This window comes from Saccopteryx leptura, chromosome 6 (genome assembly GCF_036850995.1).
Source record: "Saccopteryx leptura isolate mSacLep1 chromosome 6, mSacLep1_pri_phased_curated, whole genome shotgun sequence".
In the NCBI taxonomy this organism is placed as follows: domain Eukaryota; kingdom Metazoa; phylum Chordata; class Mammalia; order Chiroptera; family Emballonuridae; genus Saccopteryx; species Saccopteryx leptura.
This window is the reverse complement of record NC_089508.1, coordinates 161,069,222-161,093,999: the sequence shown is the minus strand read 5'-3', so window position 1 is coordinate 161,093,999 and position 24,778 is coordinate 161,069,222. Positions and strand designations below refer to the sequence as shown.

The window sequence follows — 24,778 nt, the reverse complement described above, 5'->3', positions numbered from 1 at the left end:
TTGAGGTCTGTTCTAGTAAGAAAAATAAAATTACAGAGGAGGAAAAAGAATGTTTTCAGATGGCAAACTCAAACCTGTGCAACATGGCTCAACACACATGATTTAAGCACACCGTCATTTTCATTAGGATCTATCTACTAGATTTTCCCCCTCGGCTCTAAGATCATTTATAAAAATACTCTTGGTAGGTGTGATCAGTGTATGTTACCATCTGCTTCCATCGATATGTGAAAGCACTGTTGCTTTTCAAGCATTTAAAAACCAAATAGAGAACCAAAAACATTAAAAACAAATACTGATAAAAGTAAAATGGCAAACTTAAGGAAAGAATGCCAAACCTTTAGAAATATGCTCTCAATTTATTTCATACAACTTGGTCATACACTAACTTTCTGGAAGTGATTCAATCCATTGTGCTTATTATCTAGCGAGCAATCACTAGAAGATCTGTCTCACGACAGGGTTACAGCTGATGAAACGTCCATCCGTAAGGAGTATTCACAGTTGCCCCATCACACTAATATTCTGACAAAGTAGCTCTCACCGGGAAACTATCCACAGGGTTGAGAATGAGAACAAATGTCCTCACTAATCTGTATATTCCAGTTAGGATCTCATATTAGTAACCAGGCTTTACTTATTTTAATTGCCTATCTTAAGTGTCAGGAATTGTTTATATGAAAGAGCCCAAGTACTGGTCACAGTATATTTTAACACTGGTTGCAGGCAAAACACAGGAACTTCATTTCTGTGACCTCTATTTTCTTACTCCGGTTCCCTTGCTTATTTCCCCTTTATTGGTGGCCACTGCCATCTGGCAGGCCTCTTAGACAGAGGTAAATGTAAACCCTCAAAGTACGCACATGAGCATTCTCTACCTGGGAACCTGGAGAGACAGTCTCTGCCACTGAAACAGCATTTACACTGCTCAGAAATCCCTGTGAGTGGCAAGGACCAGCAGGCCACACAAACAGGATCAGTTCCCTCATGGGATGCATGCAGTACACTGGGCACTTAGCAGAGCACCCTTCTTCCTTCCAGTGTCCCGGATGCTTAACCTAGCCTCATCACCAGTGTTTCCAATATGCCATTAGAAACAGAAAAACGTAATCAAGTTTTTACTTTGGCGGCTGGCTGAATTACTTGTCAGTATCTGTGTCATTAGAGAGTAAGGGTTCCAGCTCTTGAATTTTCTCACCCTCCCCAACACAGAAACCCAAATACCAGCCATTAAGATGGAGGGCAGGGCCTGATCAGGTGGTGGTGCAGTGAATAGAACATTGACCTGGGATACTGAAGACCCAGGTTCAAAGCCCCGAGATTGCCAGTTTGCGCACAGGCTCATTGGCTTGAGCGTGGGATCACAGACATGACCCCATGGTCGCTGGCTTGAGCCCAAAGGTCACCTTGGTTTGAAGCTCAATGTCGCTGGCTTGAGTAAGGAGTCACTCACTCTGCTGTAGCCCCCAGGTCAAGACACATATGAGAAAGCAACCAATAAACAACTAAGGTGCTGCAACAAAGAACTGGTGCTTCTCATCTCTCTCCCTTCCTGTCTGTCTGTCCCAGTCTGTCTTTCTCGCTTAAAAAAAAAAAAAAAAAAAAAAAAGAGGGCAAGTAGGCCTGACCTGTGGTGGCGCAGCAGATAAAGCGTCGACCAGGAATGCTGAGGTTTCCAGGCTGAAATCCCAGCCTTGCCTGGTTAAGGCACATACAACAAGCACCTACTATGAGTTGATGCTTCCTGCTCCTCTGCACGCTTTCTCTCTCTCTCTCTCTCTCCCCCCCCCTCCAAAATGCAATAAATAAAATCTTAAAAAAAAAAAAAAAGGAGGGCAGGTGGGTAGCTGTTAAAAGTTTTAGGTTTTGGGGTAACCACTGTGATTCCAGGACTGCCAGATGTTGCAGATGGCCCTAGTTCAAGAAGGGTGTAGAGTGAACAGTGTGGTTACTGCCCACCCTCCAGGTGCCAGCAGTGGAGGACACTATGTATTTTTAATGAAGGGCAAGGGGATCGTAACATGTGAGGCCCTGAGGAAATGTCACTTTAAGTTAAACATAAATTTCTCCAAGCTTTGCTGACTCTGAATCAGTGTTTTATCTCCAAGACGTCTATCTAAGATTCTAAAAACACACTAACAAAATAAACCTCACCTTCACTCTAACCAAAATCCAATTTGGTGGTACCTTACACATTGCTGGTCATACTTTACCTGAGGACAGAGGGCTTCCAGCTGGCTTGCAGACATTCGAACAAGCTTTACACCTTCTTCATTGTTTGAAATGGAACAGGCCAAGTTGGCGACCTAGAAGAAGGAACACCATGAGATCTTTGAAGACTTTTCTCTCAGACTGCAAAGGAAAACACATACTTACCCCACCCCTGACCTCACAGCTTATAAGGAAACTTTTTTTTTTCCCTTAGCTCTGTGCCAAGGAAATTACAGATTCATGACACTGGTCATACTGTAAATTGGTTGCAGAAGCTGGAAAGATCCCACAGCCTGTAACTCACAGACTTTATATGGTTTCTGACCTGCCTGAACAGTAACTTCAGAAAGAGGTTCTCCAAGTGAGGGCGATAACATGAGAAAAGCTAAGCAACCCAGGGCATCAAGAAAGAGCTGTTGGGCCCTGGCCGGTTGGCTCAGCGGTAGAGCGTCGGACTGGCATGCGGGGGACCCGGATTCGATTCCCGGCCAGGGCACATAGGCGAAGCGCCCATTTGCTTCTCCACCCCCGCTCCCCCATCCTTCCTCTCTGTCTCTCTCTTCCCCTCCCGCAGCCAAGGCTCCATTGGAGCAAAGATGGCCCGGGCACTGGGGATGGCTCCTTGGCCTCTGCCCCAGGCGCTAAATAGCTCTGGTCGCGGCAGAGCGACGCCCCGGAGGGGCAGAGCATCGCCCCCTGGTGGGCGTGCCGGGTGGATCCCGGTCGGGCGCATGCGGGAGTCTGTCTGTCTCTCCCCGTTTCCAGCTTCAGAAAAATACAAAAAAAAAAAAAAAGAAAAAAAAAAAAAAGAAAGAGCTGTTGGTATTCTCAAATAAAAATGTACTCTGCAGCTCTTCTTAAAGAAAACAGAAATTCTAAGTTACCGTTCTCATCTGACAGGTGAATGGATGCTTACTTTAAGCCAAAATGAACTTTATTTGAACATAAGGGCTATTTTTCAAATAAAAAAAATAGCATTAAGACAACATCAAGCCTGACCAGGCAGTGGCACAGTGGGTAGAGCTTCAGACTGGGACGTAGAGGACCCAGGTTCAAAACCCCGAGGTCGCTGGCTTGAGCATGGGATCATAGACATAACTCCATGGTCACTGACTTGAGCAAGGGGTCCCTCGCTTTGCTGTGGCCCCCTGGTCAAGGCACATATGAGAAAGCAATCAATGAACTAAGGAGCTACAACAAGGAATTGATGCTTCTCATCTTGCTCTCTTCCTGTCTGTCTGTCCCTATCTGTCCCTCTCTCTGACTCTCTGTCCAAAAAAAGAAAAAGACAACATCAAGATGGACACAAGGCCATCCTCACCAGAAAAGGAAATGAATCAGGGATGATATCCCACTGTTAGAGCAAAACTATTTCCAACTGGGTTCTCAAAAGCACCAACAGCGGCACACTTTCCTGAACAATGCTGCTTTCTTTGAACTAAAAGCTTTACTTTCCCATCCAACTGTCTCAATGGCATTGCTCACGTAGCCAGAAACAGTCTTCCAAGTCGTGTCATCCTTTCTCTGCTGAAGCTCTGGCTATGCTGAGAATGTTGCTCTGTAGTGACTGTCAGGATTGTGAGCACCTATCCGTGTTTCTAAATGAATAAGCTTGACAATTCCATTAAGAATGCCACAGCTCAACTGAACACATGGTGCTGAGACACCTCTTTCCCCCAGTTGCAAATTGAGTTATGAATGATAGAGGTGTAGGCAACTGAATATCAAAGACACTTTCTGGAAATTAAAATGCCAGAGTAAATGATGGCAATGGCAATAAACTTTGATTTTCACTCCTCCACCCAACTTAGGCACACAAAGGCACAAGAAAAATTATATACTATTATGGCTGCCGTCTGTATTACAGTTAGGGATTATCAGCTTTTCAGCTTTCTGAAAGAGTGCTGTCAGAATCCTGTAATGCCTAATCACACCAAGAAACTAAAGAATGAACATGCAATTTAAAAATAAAATGTAAGGAAATTGAAAATTAAGTCAGGTCTTCGATGTTTGTTTAGTGGCTTTCAAATTCACATAGAAAAGTAACATTTATGCCCCCTGAAGACTATAATTCTACCTTCTGGTGTCAACTGACCCCAAGCCAAGAGGCACTTTTCATAATGATGATCTACAGAGCTGGCTGAAGATTCCTATTTGTTTAAAAATTACTATAAAATATGACCTAAGCTAAGTTTTATAGGGACATAAAACTTTTTATAAACACTATCAATTGCACATTTATGATGCCATAATGAAGGAGAAAGTTTAAATTAGATGTTTTCATGAATCTACAACTCCTATTGCTTCACTGTTTTAAGAAGGAATTTTGAAAAACAAATATGTGAGGGTGATCACTGAACTAGTAGTCTAGGACTAACAGATGCCCCTGGTGAGGTGAGTGCACCAATACCCAGCACCTCCACCAACTCCCGCACTGAGGAGACTGGTCTGTCACTGTGCTTCTGCTTTCTACACTTTAAGGCACTACCCATACAATTTCTTATCAATTTATATTCTCCCAATTTTATAGATCTGAATAACCCAGAACAAATATTTAAATTAAGCAGAAGATTATATAAAGTATTATCTACTATAGATCAGACACATGAGAAGGGCGTGTAGCTGAGGCTGTAACGACTGCTTCTATGAGATCTTTCCTGTTTCCTGATACAAATCCTAACAAAACAAAGGTCATAGAAGACTTGTTCTTTATTTGAAAACATTACTTAAAAAAACCACTTCTAGCCCTGGCCGGTTGGCTCAGCGGTAGAGTGTCAGCCTAGCGTGCGGAGGACCCGGGTTCGATTCCCGGCCAGGGCACACAGGAGAAGCGCCCATTTGCTTCTCCACCCCTCTGCCGCACCTTCCTCTCTGTCTCTCTCTTCCCCTCCCACAGCCAAGGCTCCATTGGAGCAAAGATGGCCCGGGCGCTGGGGATGGCTCCTTGGCCTCTGCCCCAGGCGCTAGAGAGGCTCTGGTCACAACATGGCGACACCCAGGATGGGCAGAGCATTGCCCCATGGTGGGCGTGCCGGGTGGATCCCGGTCGGGCGCATGCGGGAGTCCGTCTGACTGTCTCTCCCTGTTTCCAGCTTCAGAAAAATGCAAAAAAACCCACAAACAAACAAACAAAAAACCACATTTCTAATATACTATTGAAGCAGTAACGCTCAACAAGACCACACTGCCTGTCTCAGGAAGCCACCCTGCCTGGCCCAGGAGAAGGCAGCGAGTACCTGTCACTGACAATCTTCTCCAGATGAATGCTCAATTCACCCTCCAGGGACAAGGCTGCTCACTTCTAACAATGACAAACGTGCAAATGCAGTGTCTCAGCCAGAGTTCTCTGAGAGGCTAACCTCATATACTGTGCCAGACTACAGTGAAAGCTGGGCAGAAGGGAAGGGCTTGCTGAACACCTCCTTCTGAGGCTCTAGGAATCTGGGATGGCAGTTACTGCTGAGACTGAAGAAGGTTCTGAAGTTTGATCTAAAAATACATGGTCTAACCTGCGGTGGTGCAGTGCATGAAGCGTTGACCTGGAAAGCCGAGTTCACCAGCTGGAAACTCTGGCTTGCCCGGTTTAAGGTACATATAAGAAGCAACTACTGTAAGTTGATGCTTCCTGCTCCTCTACCCAACCCTTACCCCCCCCCCCCTTTCTCTAAAATCAATCAATAAAATCTGAAGGAAAAAAAAAACCCTGACAGGTGGTGGTACAGTGGATAGTGTTGACCTGGGATGCTGAGGACCCAGGTTAAAACCCCAAGGTTGCCTACTTGAGCATGGTATCATAGATACGATTCCAAGATTGCTGGCTTGAAGCCCAAGATTGCTGGCTTGAGCAAGGGGTCACTGGCTCAGCCTGAACCACTGAACCCCCAGCCAAGGCACTTATGAAAAGCAATCAATGAACAACATAACACAACTATGAGTTAATGCTTCTCTTCTCTCCCTCTCTCTCACATGGGATGTGCACATTAAACAATAAAAATAAATACATACATACATATACTCAGAGAAGCCAAATTCCAGAGAACCTAGCAGGTCTGAAACTTTTGGTGCAATGTGCAGCATCTCCACATTTGTTCTGGGAATGAATTATTGTATCTTCACTATCACAGTAACTTGTGGTATTAACAATTTAACATCTTTGAGTCCCGCTAATCCAAGAGGTAGGCTAAGACTGACACAATGCTTTGAAATCATGAAGCCCTCTTTGGTACCACTGCTGCCTTACCCATGTCGATCTGGACCTTGTTAGTGAGCAGAACCTTTCAGAAAAGTTGCAACTGCCTGATAAAAAAAAAAAGCCCTGGATTTTTGCTGGTTTCAGGAGTAGCCTAGTAACAATCTGCTGTGGAAGAGGCTGTCACGGCCAGGAAGTGTCAGATCCATAAATATGACATCTGTACATGACAGAAAGACAGCTTTCCAGACATTTAGAAAAGCTCTACCTTTACACTAATTTTCTTTACTTAAATAAAATTTATAAAACAAAGTTCTATAGTAGAATGACATCCCATTATGACTCTTTTCCTCTATTATACATGTGCTGCTGACTTTAAATAAAGTGCAGGTGTGTTTAAGTCACACACATTCCCACTGCCCTCAGAAACTGCTCGTGTTTTCACACTTGGCAGAGGATGACATGGCCCCTTCTTTGGGAATCTCAGCAGGAAGACAAACATTTCTTTTGTTCTTGGTGATAAATTAGTGACATACTTTCATAACAACTCATACCCCTTCTGTGGAGTAAAACAAGCAGAACTGTGGAAAAGGAAGCTTTTAAGTCTAAGTGGTGACATCACAACCTAAGTAATAAGCCATAAAAGTTGAAACTCAAAACCTACATCACTTGCCAGGTGGCCTTGGGTCAAGTTCCACCCGAGTTTTCTTCTTTAAAACGAGTGAGTCTAAACTCTCAAAAAGCTCCAAAATAATAGTAACTCAACTTTTTCAAACGTGTCATATTATTTGAGAAGTCCAAACTACATGTCATATAAATTTCAAAACCACTCAAGAAATGTCTAACAGTTACTCCCAAGCCCTCAGGAGAAATGACGACGGAACATAGGTTAAGCCTCCATCTTCCTGATTTCCTGGGAAGGATGCTCACTATCTTATTAGGAGGAACAAGTATCTTTCCAAAAAATGAAGCATGCATGGGTGATAGAAAAACTCCACAATAGATTATGGTGATGGTAGCACAGTTCTATAAATTTAGTAAATATCACTGAATTGTATACTTAAAATGGGTAAATTTTATGTTACATAAAATTGTATCTTAATGGTTTTGTGGGTTTTTTTTAAGGTAGGGCTTAAGCAAACGAGTAAGAGAAAGTATTGTAAACTAGAAACGAGAAAGTGAAAATTCAGAGAGGTAAGCAAGTCTTAAAACAGTGTTTACTTGGAGTGGCGGTAGGGGAAAATGAGGTACATACCATTCTGTGATCAGAACTTGGGTTTTTAACAGTCCAATGCCACGACCTTCACTTCAGATCAGAGGCTCCGCAGAGAGCTGGGACAGCCGAAAGCCAACATCCTTAGTGATAGTGTGCATTAGGAGAGAAGTCACCATGAAGAAGAAATACTTGCCCATGAAAGTTCTAAGCACTCCATCAAGGAAAAAAGGAAAGATCTCCCTGTTCCCTGAATTCTAACAAAAAGCTGGCCCTCCACAGGAGTGTAGGTACAGAAATTACGTTAGTTGACCCAAAATACTTTTAGGCTTAGGAGGTCATGTGTTAGTGGTATCCCTAAACAACTGGCAGAGCAGATATAAATGGAAATCTTCTTTGATGAAAGGTAATTGAATCCCAGGCCTCAAAGAATTCCCATATGCAAAAAAATACCAGGATGTGAACTCACAATAAAAAATGTGGAAAGTCCATAAGGAAATAGCCATCTTGGGCAAGAGCAATCAAAAGAACTGAGTAATCAGACTTACAATATCTACAGATACTCAACCAAAAATGGAATATTAAAAAATGTTTCTTATGTTAACAAAAATTTAAAAAGTATACAAAGTAGAGACAAGGAAAAAACACACTCATAAATGACCAGGCAGCCCTGGCCGGTTTGCTCAGTGGAGAGAATGTCGACCCAGTGTGCAGACATCCCAGGTTCGATCCCTGGTCAGAGCACACATGAGAAGCGACCAAATACTTCTCTTCCCCTTCTATTTATCCTCCCCTCTCGCAGCCAGTGGCTCAACTGGTTTGAGCGTTGGCCTGGAACTGAGGATAGCTTGGTTGATTTGAGCATCAGCTCAAGATGGGGGTTGCTGTGCGGATCCTGGTCGGGGCGCATGCAGGAGTCTATCTCCCCTCCTCTCACTTAAAAACAAACAAACAAACAAAAATTCCAACCAGATTTGAAAAGGATCAAATAGCACTTTGAGAGAAAAGTAGTAACTCTTGACACTCCTGGAAATTTAAATTAATCTTGACTAAACGCTGTTGAAAAGAGAATCACTAACCTGTAAAGTAAAACTTAAGAATTATTTTCTTAAAACTAAGAAATTTTCATAATATGGAAGTCATAAAAAAATTAAGGGACATGCAAGATAAAGTGAGAAGGCCAACTATTCAACTATGAGGAATATCAGAAGGAAAGAGAGAGAGAGAACGGAAGAGAGGCAACACTGAAAGAAATGATAGCTAAAAAAATTTCATGGTGAATGAAATTTAAATTTTAGATTTGGGAAGACAAATTCTAAGCAGGGTAAATAAAAAGAAATCCATACCCCAGCACACTGTATGTAGTGAAGCTTTAGAACAACAAAGACAAGACTTTTAAACAGCCAGAAAGTAAATACAAATTATCTATAAAGAAAGCGCTGTAAGGCCCTGGCTGTTTGTTCAGTGGATAAAGCATTGACCTGACATATGGATGACCTGGGTTCGATCCCCGGTCAGGGCACACAAAAGAAGTGACGATCTGCTTCTCTTGACCTCCCTCTTCTCCTTTCTCTCTTTCCTTCTCGCAGCCAGTAGCTCGACTGGTTCGATCATGGGCCCCAGACGCTCAGGATAGCTCAGTTGGTCTGGGTACTTAAGCCTCAGGCGCTTGCTCGATTGATTCAAGCATCAGCCCAAGATTGGAGGGAGGGGGGTTGCCAGGTGGATCCCGGTCAGGGTGGGGAGTCTGTCTCACTATCTCCCCTCCTCTCACTTTAAAAAATAAAAAAAGTGTTGTAAGATTGACTGCTGACTTTTTTGTTTGTTGTATTTTTCTTAAGTGAGAAGTGAGAAGGCTGAGAGACAGACTCCCGCATGTGCCCAACTGGGATCCACCTGGCATGCCCACTAGGGGGCGATGCTCTGCCCATCTGGGCTGTTGCCCTGTTGCAAGTGGAACCATTCTAGTACCTGAGGCGGAGGCCATGGAGCCATCCTCAGTGCCTGGGGCCAACTTTGCTCTAATGGAGCCTTGGCTGCGGGAAGGGAACAGAGAGACAGAGAAAGTAAAGGGGGAAGGGTATAGAAGCAGACTGGTGCTTCTCCTGTGTGCCCTGACCGGGAATCAAACCCAGGACTTCCACACACCGGCTGATGCTCTACCGCTGAGCCAACCAGCCAGGGCCGATTGCTGACTTTTCAACAGCAACCATGGAAACCAGAGATAGGGAAAGAATATCTTCAAATCACAGCAGGGGGTTGGGGGGGATCATCCATTCTAGGACTATAAATACAATGATATTATAGTTTAAGTAATTAGAGCAAAAAAAAGACATTAGGTCAAATCTAAAACTAAAACAGGCCCTGGCCGGTTGGCTCAGTGGTAGAGCATTAGCCTGGCATGTGGAAGTCCTTGACTTTTTAGAAAGAACTTGTAAGAAAAAAGGAAATTATGTGGAATCCGTCATTATGTTAATATGTTGAGGATCTTGTATATTTAATCATTCACTGTCTCAAAGAAAAGCCCCATGTAAGGATTCTTTCTACAATTTCTTTTCAGAATAGGCTTATTTTCCATGGAAAAAAAGGGGGAGTCCTTCCTCCCTTCTAAAGACCAGAACTACACAACTAATTGTGTTTCATCTTTTCCTCTTGAAAATAGGAAGTGCAGTGTCAAATCCAAACTCAAGCGTGGCAATTATAATTCATAATTGTCTAGTACTCTTTTCCTAGGTTCTAATTTTCTAAATCTACCTTACTTTATATGTTTTGTTCTAAATAAGCTATGTTAAATCTAATTTTAGGGAGAAGCAAAATGTAAAGGATCTCTAGCAACAAGATTAGAAATAGTGAACTTACTAAAACATCATAAACTGTTTTAAACAATTTGGCTATTGATATATTTTTAAAAGCTTTCATTTGTAAATCACCACCCAGATGATACTATAATTAATCATTTCCATTTATGTGGTATCATATGCCATTTTAGGGTATCATATCCCTATTTCTATTTAACAACCTGCATAATCTATCAGTAAAACTAGAACAGGTACCTGTCTAAACATTAGTCCATCAGCTCTACTGATGAGAAAATAGATCTACACTCTTTTCTGAAGCCAGGCCAAGGCTGGGCAGAGTGTTCCTTAATCATTCCAAGAGAAAAGAATGTTCATGCTCCCTGAGAACAAGATTCATTCACTTGCCTGACCTGTAGTGGCGCAGTGGATAGAGCATTGACCTGGAATGCTGGGGTCACCAGTTTGAAACCCCAGGCTTGCCAGGGCAAGGCACATGCGAGAAGCTACTACGAGTTGATGTTTCCCGTTCCTCTGCCCCCTTCTCTCCCTCTCGCTCTCCTCCCCTCCCCTATCTCTAAAAATCAATCAATAAATTAAAAAAAAAAAAAGATTCATTCACTGCCTTCACTTGGCCATCCCCAAATTTGAATAGGTGGGTAAGTTCAGCCAAAACTGCTTGTTAGGAGGTAAGGCATTAAAATAGTACATGCCAGACACTTTTGTCTCACAGGGCCCCATTAATCTGAACTTAAGAGACCTTTGAAAACATGAGAAGACCAAGCCAAGGTCATCATTTCCTCCTAAGAACACCTGACTGCTTTCATGCAAATGTCCTACAGTCCTAAAAAGTTAAAGCTTCATTTAATTTGCTATTTGCAAGAAGTTCATCCTACAGTATTATGCAGAGGCTCTGGGAAAACACCCAAGATGTATTAGGTAGATTGTGTAAGGTCAGTGTTTAATTCAAATGCTCCTTACAGAGCCTTCTTCAAGGCCACTTTACTACACATTATCAGCACACCACAGGATAAAAGTTAAAATGCAGATCATTCAATTTGCAGTTAAAACACATTTCAGGCCAATAAAGCCATACCCTATGAAGTCCTGGGTAATGGGATACTGGGGGGAGGAGCCCCACAAGTAATGATAATGCAGCTCCACACTATACCAGTTACATTTTCATTTTGGTTAACTCACAAGTCAATAAGCAAAATACCGTCTTATTATAGCAAGTTCATTAAAACAAGAGGCCCATTTTCATACAATGTCTGGGCTAAAGGGATGCTATATGATACATCGTTTCTACAGGCAAGAGTTACTGAGTGGCATTTTTCCTATTTCACTCTCAATTCATGAAACTGAAAAAGGACTCAGAAGAAAGCAAAATTAAAAGGGAAAACTGATGGCTGTCTAGCTATTGAGCTGCTCACAGGCAAAGGAGGTGGGCAAAGAATGAAGTAATTAAAAAGGATATGTCGGTGCTGCACTATTGACAAAAAGACAAATATTGACAATATTTCTGACAGAAAATAAACTTTCACCTCAATATACTTTAAATTGAAAAGCAACATAAAGAAGTCATTAACTTGATATATAAGAAAGTCAAGTATAAAAGGTGTTTCCTGAAGCACAGCCATGCCCTTCCATGAACAGATAAAAGCAAAGCCCTCAGTGCTCTACACTCCAGAACCGAAGGAGATGGTGAAGGGAAGTGTCACCCAGATTGTCAAAAATGACCCTCAGCTCCTGCTCCCCTATTTACTGGCCCTGGACAACAGAGCCTCCACACACTCTTCACATATGAAAAGGGGCTTCAATACCTTCCATACATAGGGAGGTACTGGATTTCACTGACAGCTGACATGTAAGGTAGGTAGAGGGCTTAGCCAGACTCAGAAAAAAGTTAAGAGCAACCTCACAGCAAACAGTTATTTGCTTTTTCAAGTAAAATCACAAGTCTCTTAAGAATCCAATAGGCAGCCAGTACAATACAGTCTTCCAAACACTGTGTACACAGAGCAGGAGTCAGGAACCTTTCTGGATGAGAGAGCCATGAACGCCACATATTTTAAAATGTAATTCCGTGAGTGCCATACAATGACCCATGTACCTTACGCATTATCCAATAAAAATTTAGTGTTGTCCTGGAGGACAGCTGTGATTGGCTCCAGCCACCCACAACCACGAACATGAGCGGTAGGAAATGAATGGATTGTAATACATGAGAATGTTTTATATTTTTAACGTTATTATTTTTTTTTATTAAAGATTTGTCTGCGAGCCAGATGCAGCCATCAAAAGAGCCACATTTGGCTCACGAGCCATAGGTTCCCGACCCCTGACATAGAGGAACTGGAGAAATTCACTCTGCTCATAAAACATCAAGAGTCAGTATGTGGTTTTTATTCTTAACCAGCCCTCTATTTCTATAATGTGATATACAAAGAAGACACCACAAAAGGTTTCCAATTCTAAGTGGGTGTTATCCCTAATACTACTCAAAAACTATTAATACATTTGAAGCAACTTTATGACACCCCAAATTAAGCATAACCTTTTTATACGATATCATCTGGTCTGAGGGGGAAGTCTTTTTATTAAAGCAATAAATAAGATTTTAAAAAACCAAGTTAGCACTGCCAACACATCTGCTCCAATTTTATTTTGGTCACGTATTAAAATGCTGCTAAAAAACAGCTTTTGCTCAGCTTCCCTTTCAAGCACTGATAAAATGGATAACTTTCTTCATATATAATCCCAGCACCATTTACACCACATTATATAAAATATATATGCTATAAGAATTCCTTTTGATTGTTTCTCTTTCTCTAGTATAAGATAATCTTCATATAGTAGTGATTTTTGTCTCATTCACTGCTAAACAGTAAGTGCCCAGAACAGTGACTAGCCATATTAGGAACACTATAAAAATCTACTATAATTTTTCTCCCTCAACCACAGAAAATTTGCTATAGGGTGTGTGTGTGTGTGTGTGTGTGTGTGTGTGTGTGTGTGTTTTCTCTGCGGGGGGCAGGTAGGCTGGGAGAGAGATGAGAAGCATCAACTCATAGTTGTGTCACTTCAGTTGTTCATTGATTGTATCTCATATGTGCCTTGACTGGGGGACTCAAGCCAAACCAGTAATCCCTAGCTCAAGCTAGTAACCTCTTGGGCTCAAGCCAGCAACCTTGGGATTTCAAACCTGGTCCTCAGTGTCCCAGGTCAACACTCTATATACTGTCCCATCACCAGTCAGGCTGCTATAGGTTCAAAATCTGAAAGCATTATTCTGGCAAAACAAACAAAAAACAAACAACAAAAACCAAAAATTTGCTCGAATCATTGTCACCTGACCTTTAAAATTTTCCAAAATTTTCTCATCTCTACATCCCAAAAGATGACAATTCAACCTCTCGTGTACACATTATACAGAATGATGCTATTTTTTAAAAAATATTTTTACTTATTCATTTTAGAGGGGAGAGAGAGAGACAGACAGAGGGAGGAGCAGGAAGCATCAACTCCCATATGTGCCTTGACCAGGCAAGCCCAGGGTTTTGAACCGGCGACCTCAGCATTCCAAGTCGACATTAAATCCACTGCACTACCACAGGTCTGGCAAATGATGCTCTTTTGAATAAACATTACAAATACTTAAGATGCCAAAGCTCACTAACAATGACGTTCAGTCATAAGGTAGAGCTCTACATTTCTCAAAGTACAGTCCTCAGATCACTGAATCAAGAATCTTTAGGGAGCCTGATCAGGCAGTGGTATAGTGGATAGAGCATTAGACTGGGATGTAGAGCATCCAGGTTCGAAACCTCAAAGTCACCAGCTTGAGCACGGACTCACCAGCTTGCACGCAGAGTGGCTGGCTTGAGCGAGTGATCATTGACATGACCCCATGGTCTCTGGCTTGAGTAAGGGGTCATTTGCTCTGTTGGAGTCCCCCCCCCCCCCCCGTCAAGACACCTATGAGAAAGTAATCAATGAACAACTAAGGTGCTGCATCGAAGCATCAATGCTTCTCATCTCTCTCCCTTTCTGTACCTATCTGTCCCTCTCACCAAAAAAAACCCAAAAACCATAAAAACCCCTCCCCAAAAAAACCTTTAGGGAAAGTGGTCCAGGAACCTGAATGCTGAACACCTAGGTAACACTAATGATGTTAATTATTACCTTTGAGAACCAATAGGTTCATTCCTCTATTAGCTATTGAGCACCTACGATATTCCAGGCACTGTTCTAGGCCCATGTTCAAAGAACCTACTTTTTATTGGAATACGGTATGAGAACAGAGAGAAAAAAATGAAATAAACCCAATAATTTCAGACAATTAAAAGTGTTATGAGAGATATAAATCAGGTGACAGGGGTTGGGAACCTATGGCTCACGAGCCAGATGTGGCTCTTTTGGTGGCTGCATCTGGCTCGCAGACAAATAGTTTAATAAAAATAACGTTAAAAATATAAAACATTAAAAAATTAAATATATATATATAAAACATTCTCATCTATTACAATCCATTCATTTTCTACTGCTCATATTCATGGTTGTGGGTGGCTGAAACCAATCACAGCTGTCCTCCGGGACACCACCAAATTTTTATTGGATAATGCATAACGTACACGGGTCGTTGTATGGCTCTCACGGAATTACATTTTAAAATATGTGGCATTCATGGCTCTCTCAGCCAAAAAGGTTCCCAACCCCTGGGATAGAAAATGGTAGAGGGTGGAATGGAGGGGATGAGGAATATAGGAAAGCCTCTCTGTAGACATAATATCTGGACAGAGGCCTGTATGATGAGTGTGGGCAAAGCATTCCAGGCAGATGGCCCAGGGAGTGCAAAGGACATGAGGCAGTAACATATTTGGGTATAGCATGGTCAAAGAGAAAGAAGTAATCTAGCATGGGAGGGGCTAGAAGGTAAGGGAGACACAGGACAATAAGTAGTTGGAGAGGTAGGCAGGACACTTTATTGAACATGGTTAAGAATCTGGATTTTAGGCTTTTATCCCAACTGTGACTATAAGCCACAGAGAGTGGTGATGGCGAGGGTAATGCTGATGGGTCCTGAAGCAAAGGAATGACAGGATGTAATTTAAAGGTATCAGATTATGCTTTAAAAGAGAGAGACTAGAAAGAGACAGGAGAGCAAACAAAACAGTCAGGAGGCTATTGCAGAAGTCCAGTGGGAGATGATGGCTCGGACTAGGAAGGTGGCCATGGAAATAAAGAATGATATGGCAACTTTTGAATTAAATATGAAACATGAAGAATAAACAGTGAAAAAGAAAAATGAAGGATGACTCCTAGATGTTTGGCTTGAACAAGTACATGGAACAATGGCACATAAAAAAGTGTAAGAATGTTTATCAGACTGTTACATGTAGTAGTAAAAGATGAAAACAACCTAAATAACCTTAAATTCTACAAATGAGTACATCATACACAATGAAATGGACACCATATGACAAGCAGGGCAAAAACACATTATATCATAACATATTATGATACCACTTGACTCAAAACCACATCAGTATGGTATCAATTTTGTATATTGTTTAAACAAAAAAAGAACCAACCCACATATAGATAAAAATCACTGTGAATCCAAGATTTTACTACTCCCTTTTCTTTGTGATTTTTCTTTATTTTCCAAATTGTCTAAAATGAGCTTGTATTTCTTTTGATTTTTAAAGCTATATGTTTAAATGGCAGTGTCTCAAAACTGCACCTAAATGGGCACTTTCATCTTTTCTCTCCGGGCACCTGCTGTACAGGGATGTTTTCAGAGGTGCTTATCTCTAATAAAGAAGTTGGGTAAATGAGCCTAGCAGTGTTGCCACAGAGCAACCTGGGCAAACTGGCTGGTGAAAGTTTTGTGTGTCAGATTCCCTACTGCAGTCATCACACAGCATCCCCAAACAGTTCTAGGAAGAAGCCTGGCTTCACTTCAGTGTTGAAGAGCACATTTTCTAACACCCAATAAATCAGGCTATGTCCTTTAGGAATCAGCTGTGAGGAGAATTCATCTAACCCCAAGGAGCAGCTCTCTGATAGACAGCAGCATCCAAGTATTCACAGAGAAAATTGAGGGGGAATAGAAAGGAGAAGAAATTACTGGACAGCACATAAACAGAACCTGCTCTGGGAAAGCAGAGAGGCAGCTAGAATCCATAAAGAATTTGCTAGAATATACCATAGAATAGCATACAGAAATTATGCTTCCCATAGTCAACCCAATTTTAATGGTATGATCATGGAGGATACTGCAAAGGACATGTGGGTAAGTAGTATAGGGATGCTTTATCTATATAACTTAGAGAGCAAGACAAAAATAAAAGGATTCTTAACTGCCTGAAAGGCCCACTATATACAAAGAATTGTTCAATCAAGAGAATGATTTCTAGTAACAAGCTGAAAGGCTCTATCCTATGCTTTGTCTTAGACAATTTTATAAACATCAGACTGAATAAAGGAGAAAAGAGACACTTATTTTTTTAGAAAAAAAGAAAGAAAGAAATGATATAGTTTGGAAGTGGTCATCAATAATATTAAGAGCAATGACAGCAACAATCCTGACAGGACAGAACATTACACTGAATTAGGAATTTATAATGGGTAATTGTCAAAGCCACAGAGAGCCAAAAGACACCGCACCCACACAGACACGGATGGAGCAGGTGGGACTGAGCAGCAGCACCTCAGGAAGGAAAACCTAGGCTGACTGACTGTGACCTCAGTGGAATCACAAACTAAGGTCATTGTAAGGTATTTTTCCCCAGAGAAAGAAGGAAGGGGCCAGAGCCACGAAGTGTGGAATAATAGAAGGCTTTATTGAATACAGAGCGCATCCCGCCCTACAAGAATCCCTAGCCCCGGGGACAGAGGCTAGGCAAGTCGCAAGGGGTGACCAGTGTGGGGGATATTTAAAGGGTCCCTAGGGTGGTCGAGCTAATATAACGTGGTGAAATCTCACTGTGGCTGATGGAGGTGTAGCTCTTTTACAAAGGGCTCCTGGGAATTTTCTTTTGCCGCGCTTGGTTGTGGGCAGTTCTAGCCAAAGTTCTCAGGTCTGGGTTCCCCACGTGGCCATCCCCCATTATCCACCGACCTTACAGTCATGTCCTAAATGCTAAAGCCATCCTAAATACACTGGTCAGAGTCTCCTTCCAGAATGATGGAGGCCTTGACACTGTACCCGTCTGCCAGCCCCTGGAGCAGGTGTGCAATAAGGGCTGGCTGAGTGGTCAGCATTCGGGAAGAGACAGGACGGAGAGCCTATGCAAGGCCTGAGGAAATCGTCTAGGCCAGCACTGTCCAATAGAAATATAATGTGAGCCACAAAAGAATTAAAAAATTTTTCAGTAGCCACATTTTTTATAAAAGGTGAAGATTAGCAAAAATAATATTTTAATCTCAAGATAACTACATTTCAACATGTAATCAGTTATACAAAGTTAGTGAAAGCTTTATATTCTTTTTCCATACCGCATCCACAATATCTAGAGAGAGGAAGTTTCTCACTACCGAAAGAGTTTAAGAAAAGGGATAATTCAGAGATATCCTACAGAAGGGGATTTACACACCCAGAGTGTGAATCATAGATTCTATGAGGGAAAGGATCACCCACTGCAGTGGCAAGAGATGGATCCAATTCCCTGTAAAGGACAGAAAACCTGGCTTCCAACAGGGAGAATCTCCGAGGAAAGGTAAAACTCAAACTATGCAAGGAGTACCAGAAGAGAAAAGTGGTAAGTTACTGGGTAAATGGCCGCAAACGGGATCTACATAAAGCTGCAACAAGCAAGCCTGCCCTGTCTCATTTCTTCCACAGGGTTTATGGCTGCATAGCAAGCTACCTGACAAGCCAGGCATTCCACATATGTACCTTCAGGATTGGTTTTTCATTTTAAATATGTATTTCCGATGGCTTTAGGCGACCCCTGTGTTTTGGTCGTTTGACCCCTGCCGGGGTCGCGACCCACAGATTGAGAACCGCTGCATTAGACAGAATGCTGCCTGACTCATGAATTGCTTAATAAAGCCATTAGATTCTCAAATTACTTGGTTGAATTTTGTTTTTTTAACAAGGCCTTTTCACACTTCACCCTGTATATCTCCTCATTTGGCTGATCCTAATTTGTATCCTTTACAATACAATGTAATCATAAGTAATATATAGAACTATTCTGAGTTCTATGAGTTGTTCTAGCAAATTACTGAAACTGAAAGTGGGCCATGGGAAACCTCAAAGTTTGTAGCTGCTTAGTCAGAAATAAGAGTGGCCTGGGGACCCCCAAACTTGCAGCTCTGGTAACTCCAGGTGGTTAGCAACAGAACTGTACTGCAGTATTTTAGGAGGACAAGCATTTCTGAAAGAATTCTCAGTGGCTGCAGAATCTGAAGCCTTCCTTTCTTGTAGGAGGCCTACCATCATCAGTCCTAGTCAACTCCCATATAGCACTCTCACTTCCCCCTAAACCTCCAGGGAAAATGGCAAGTTGGCTGAAGACATTTACTTCATGTAAGAGGAAACAAATGAAAAGAAAGAAAGGAGCCAAGAGATTAATAAAAACAATCACAACAAAGTATTTTACCTTTGCTTAAAACAAGTCTCTCCCTAGTTTGGTGTTTCATTATAATACAAAAGTAGTGTGGGGCCTGACCAGGCGGTGGTGCAGTGGATAGAGCGTCGGACTGGGATGCAGAGGACCCAGATTCGAGACCCCGAGGTTGCCAGCTTGAGCGCGGGCTCATCTGGTTTGAGCAAAGCTCACCAGCTTGGACCCAAGGTTGCTGGCTCGAGCAAGGGGTCACTCGGTCTGCTGAAGGCCCACGGTCAAGGCACATATGAGAAAGCAATCCATGAACAACTAAGGTGTTGCAACGAAAAACTGATGATTGATGCTTCTCATCTCTCTCCGTTCCTGTCTGTCTGTCCCTATCTATCCCTCTCTCTGACTCTGTCTCTGTAAAAAAAAAAAAAAAAAAAAAAAAAAAGTAGTGTGGGAAGGAGAAGCCTTGTCACCTAAGAATAAAGTTCTGCCCTGAGTCAAGAATTTGAAGCTTCTACAACACTTTAAACATTCATTTCCTTTTCATGAACATATGTAATTATATAACTGAGTAGCTCTATTACCATAAATGTAATTAACTGTTTGCAGAGCAGTGCTACAAAGCCTTTGATTATGATTCAAGCAATGAAAAGCCATTTAATCCATACATCTGTGTGAAGGATGCGGGGTAGAGGACACCGAGAGGAGCGAGAGTGGAGAGAGGGGTCAGAACTAACTTGTGAGGGGGAATGCCAAACTATAAACTCTAAGGGCCCTTGGTTACTAATACTCAGAATGAAATAAGAAATTAGGTAAGCGTAGACAAAGCTCTTGGGGCAAGGACACTGTATCTGCATATACATGGTACCCAAGAGGCACTCAGCAAGTGCCAGCTCTGCTGGCTAGAGAGGCTAAGGATGACAGGCAATCACAAGGGGCACTCAAGCTGCAGTACAGACCGGGGCTTCCCACTGAGCCCTTCCCGTGCCAGTACTGGTACCCGTTACTCAAGGCCTAGGGCTGGTAGCATCCTTGCTTCCTGCCTCTCTGGCACACTTTCTAATATGTAGGTTACTTACAGAGGATAGCTTTATGTAGACAATCTTTGTATGATACATTTGGAGGTTACGCCTCATGCTGTCATGTAACTACTGTGAAAAAGATTATGCTTAATGGAGACAGAAAATGAGAGTCTTCCAATTTTAATTCCAAATGCCAGAAGCATTAACATGAATAGCAGATGACCTACGTATTATGTACATAATTTATAATGTTCAAAGAAAACTAAAGGTAAAATTAATAATGCATTTAATGTGATTACTAATGTTTTCCTTGGGATGTTTTTATGGTATTAACCTGGCCTAATGTCACTATAAATGCAAATGTACAAGACATAGATTTTTACATAAAAGCTCCATTTTCTCTTCTAACATAATGACTAATGTACCAAATAGTCTATGAAATACCTTTCCAAATATTAGACATTTTACATAAGGGTTACAAAATCAAGTAACTTGGGTATGTGTTTACTATGTGTCAAATTTTGGAAATAAACAATAACATAATTTCAGTTATTAAAAGAGCAAGTTTAACTTACCTAGAAATTAAATAACAATTCACTCCTCTTTTTATCACCTTACAAACCAACCACTTACATACAGATTTCTAGTATTCAAACATATCAAATTAACAGCATGTTAGGGCTCCAGTACTTCTGATTTTAAAACAAAATGTTTGGGCTGAGACTGTGTCTCAGACAAAGTGCTTAGGCAGCTGACATATATCATCTTGTTTAGACTTAAAATAATTCCAAGATAGCCTGACCAGGCGGTGGCGTGGTGGATAGAGCGTCAGACTGGGATGCAGAGGACCCAGGTTCGAGACCCCGAGGTCACCAGCTTGAGCGCAGGCTCATCTGGTTTGAGCAAAAGCTCACCAGCTTGGACTAAAGGTCGCTGGCTCAAGCAAGGGGTTACTCGGTCTGCTGAAGGCCCACAGTCAAGGCACATATGAGAAAGCAATCAATGAACAACTAAGGTTTTGCAAATTGCAACGAAAAACTAATGATTGATGCTTCTCATCTCTCCATTCCTGTCTGTCTGTCCCTGTCTATCTCTCTCCTTGTCTGTTAAAAATAAATAAAAATAAAAATAAAATAAAAAGAAATAATTCCAAGATAGGTATGATTAGCACTCTCAGTTTACAGACAAGAAATAACGTAGGGGGGTTAAATAATTTGCCAGGACGCAAGTCCAGGCAGTTGGCTCTTGAGCTCCATCTTCTAGCCACTATGCCCTCTACCGTGTCTTATTGAGTTCAGTCATGTCATAATCTATTTTTATTAGCATTAACATTACACAGAGACAGTAAATTTCCAGGACAGGGATTTATACCTAAATTTAATCATGTACATAATTAATATAAAGTGACCAAAATGGTAGTTTTAAATAGAGGGTAAGAAATAATGAAAGGCTTTCATCTTACACATATTATATATTAGATGAGCTCCCTAAAACTTTTAGCTGATTAAATGATGTGACTAAAAATCACCATACTCCATCAAGTTATCTACAGTTAACAAAACTGCTAATACACTTACCTCAATCAATTTGTTGGCGTGTTCACGGAAAACTTGGGCATACTCTTTAACTTCTTTCTCATTTCCATTCTTTGCAGCTTCAATCAATACTAAAAGTGGAACGTTGGTTTCCAGGAATGAATCAGACACGTGGTCCATGACAGCTTTGCGAAGCTAATAATTAAATTGTAAAAATTTCATTTTATTTCTAACAAAAAGCTAGACTGCTTTTTCCTCTTGTACTTTTAAAGCTAATGGAAGCGTATGATAGCTTGGCTGCACTATACGAGGACACCCCCACCCCTCCTCCCATGTAATCCATGTGGTTATAATCTGTAACGTAAGAAGCATGATTGTGGAGACAAATTGTTTACACTACAGTTACAGCACTGCAGCAACAGAATCAGTTTTCAACATTATAGCCTTTTTTTCCTTGGGATTTACAAAACTTTCTTGGGAATAACAAAGCTTAAGTCTTAAAGGAATAATAGAAAATTAAACAGAAAGCAGCTCTGAGTTATACTGGTACATAATATGAGCCTTAAAACTGAAAGGACATCTTTATAACCACTTCTTATACTACTTCACTAAAAGGAGGATAAGGATACAATCATCCTGCTTTACAACAGACATGAAATAAAATGTCTCTCCACTAAGTGTGGATTTGCACGATTACACCTTCTTTTTTAAGTCTTAATACATTATTTTATAAATTCAACCCTACCTTTTTTAAAGACTAAAACTCAATTTGATTCTAAAATGTTAAGGGAATTATTTAACATTAAATGAAGAGCTTCTTTCCTCTGTGTTTACTAACTTGGAAAACTGAGCATTCCAAATATCTCTAATACCCGCTGTAATACATTTTCACCAAGGATCTAAGGAAGCTGAGTGTGTCATCAGAATGGGACAAATCAGACAAATCACTGCAATCTCTGTCTCTACTAATAGTATCATGAGATCCTTCAGGGTATTTTCACAGGTCCCCAAGTCATTTTAAATGGATTTTCTTACCTGTACATCCTTTTCACACTAGAGTTAATTTATTCAGTCCACTCCAGGTGGGACCGTATTAGTGCAGGCCCCCAAGAGATTGTATTACCATACAGAAGCTTATTAGCAACAAAACAGACAGAGATAGTTTCCTGTGGAAATCAACCCTTACCCTAAATAAAATGTGTGAGGGCCCAGTATTTATTGAGATTTTAAGCAAACCGTGGGAAATCAGTTGGCACTGTCTTGAGCTCACCTGTCTACGCAGGTCCCTGGTCTTCTTGGTCATTTTATCGATTGCAGAATTGAGTGCATCACTTCTCTCCTTTCGTCCAGCCTGGAAAACAAGGATAAAGACACCTTTCAGTGACTTACAAAAAATTGTAATGACAGCCAACAGTTATTTATATTCAAATTAACATTGAAAAACACAAATCTTTTTTTTTTAAGCCCAAAGCTGGAAAATACACTAGTGGGAGGGGGTACAGTGGAATAAGAGGACGATGCGGCTCTGTTCATAAAAACATAACCTTACAGGACTTAGGCTCCACATCATCTGGTGATGGGAACTGAAGGAGCTTTATCAAAGTAAAAGAAGCCAAGGAATAAGACTGTCACTTCAAGTTCCACTTGAAAAATTAATTTTTCATTTTAATTCAAGGTTCAGCATATACAAGTTTCATTAACAGACTAGCTCTTCTTGAACTGCAAGCTAGAACAGGTTACATCTAATTTTGATGAACTCTGAGATTTGAAGAATGTCAAAATATGAAAGTTGGCACCTGGCACTAAAACAATGTGAAAAATGAATTTTAAAACTAAGATGTACCATGATGGGGCTAAATTAATAGTGAATATAATTCAGCTTGAATAAGAATGCTCTGTGAGATTACTTAGCCCTATTTAAAAAAATTCTTAGGCTAAGCTTAATACAATTGTATTGCCAAAGAACATTTTAGCTACTCAGGTATGTAAATCAGCCTTTCTTCAGAGGTGGAGATGGGTATGAGGGCAGAGAGTGGGTTGAGTTGATATTTACTCCAGAGAAATTCTAAACAAAATCAAGATAGATAAGTAGAAAGAAAGGAGACAAAGGCAGTTATCCTGGATAGGAAGAGCCATGTGCTTGGAAGTAACTAGTAAGACACAGGCTAGGTTAAACTATGAAGTATATTAAAAGTTTTTATCACCTGACCAGGTGGAGGCACAGTGGATGGAGCGTCAGACTGAGAAGCGAAAAACCCAGTTTCGAAGCCCAGGGGTCGCCGGCTTGAGCACAGGCTCATCTGGTTTGAACAAGGCTCGCCAGCTTGAGCCCAAGGTCGCTGGCTTAAGTGAGGGGTTGCTCAATCTGCTGTAGCCCCCCAGTCAAGGCACATACGAGAAAGCAATCAATGAACAACTAAGGTGCCGCAGCAAGGAATTGATGCTTCTCATTTCTCTCCCTTCTTGTCTATCTCTGTCTATCCTCCTCTCTGTCACAAAAAAACAACAAACAAACAAACAAACAAAAAAACCCCACACACAAAAACACATTTTTACCTATAAAATACCTAGTCAACAAATGTGGCTCTTTCTGTAAAACATCAACAGGAGAGATACAAATAGACAAAGGAGTTTGACCCAGGGTTGGCTACCCCTGAGTGTCCTCCACACATTCTGGTATGGATATGTCTTCAGTACATAAGCCAGCACAGCAGATGACTGTCTGGGAATGGGGAGACATGGTTAAGTTTTCTAAGTGCTTTTTTATGTGCATCTGTTACTTACTTTCTCTCTTATCCCCCATCTGTTAAGTGGGGCAATGATAATCCCTCTGCCCCCATTTCTATGAACTGTTACAGGAGAAAAGAGAAGGAATGAGGGATATAGGATAGCAGCAGACAAAAAAAAAAAGACAAGAGAGGACTTATAAATTGTAAAAATTAAAATATAACTGATAAATTGATATGGTCACTATCAAATCTGGTCAGGGTCACATTCCTTACCTTTCCCCTCAATACTCCAATACTGCCAATAAAATTAAGTAGTCTAATATTAATGGGTAAAAAAATAAAATGTCTCAACAAAACTGGTTCAGATATGAGACTTTCTACCTGCAGGAATAATCTGTAATTTATTCATAGCCATCAGTCAGAAGAGAATGTGACAAGTATAATTAGTTACTGACAATCTCAAAGATCAAAATGCCAGGATCTAAGGCAAAGGTGCCTGAAATTAAAAATCAAA

At 41.2% G+C, this 24,778-nt stretch overlaps 1 protein-coding gene across 2 annotated transcripts in view; it reads right to left on the bottom strand.

Moving 5' to 3' along the window:
• CTNNA1 (catenin alpha 1) overlaps window positions 1–24,778 on the bottom strand; it is a 223,156-nt gene that overhangs the window by 32,248 nt on the left and 166,130 nt on the right. For both annotated transcript variants that reach the window (XM_066342973.1, XM_066342974.1), the window contains exons 8-10: window positions 22,806–22,886; window positions 21,578–21,730; window positions 2,214–2,306 (exon numbers count right to left, since the gene is read on the bottom strand). In XM_066342973.1, the coding sequence (XP_066199070.1) occupies window positions 2,214–2,306; window positions 21,578–21,730; window positions 22,806–22,886 (327 nt within the window). The remainder of the gene's footprint in view (window positions 1–2,213; window positions 2,307–21,577; window positions 21,731–22,805; window positions 22,887–24,778) is intronic.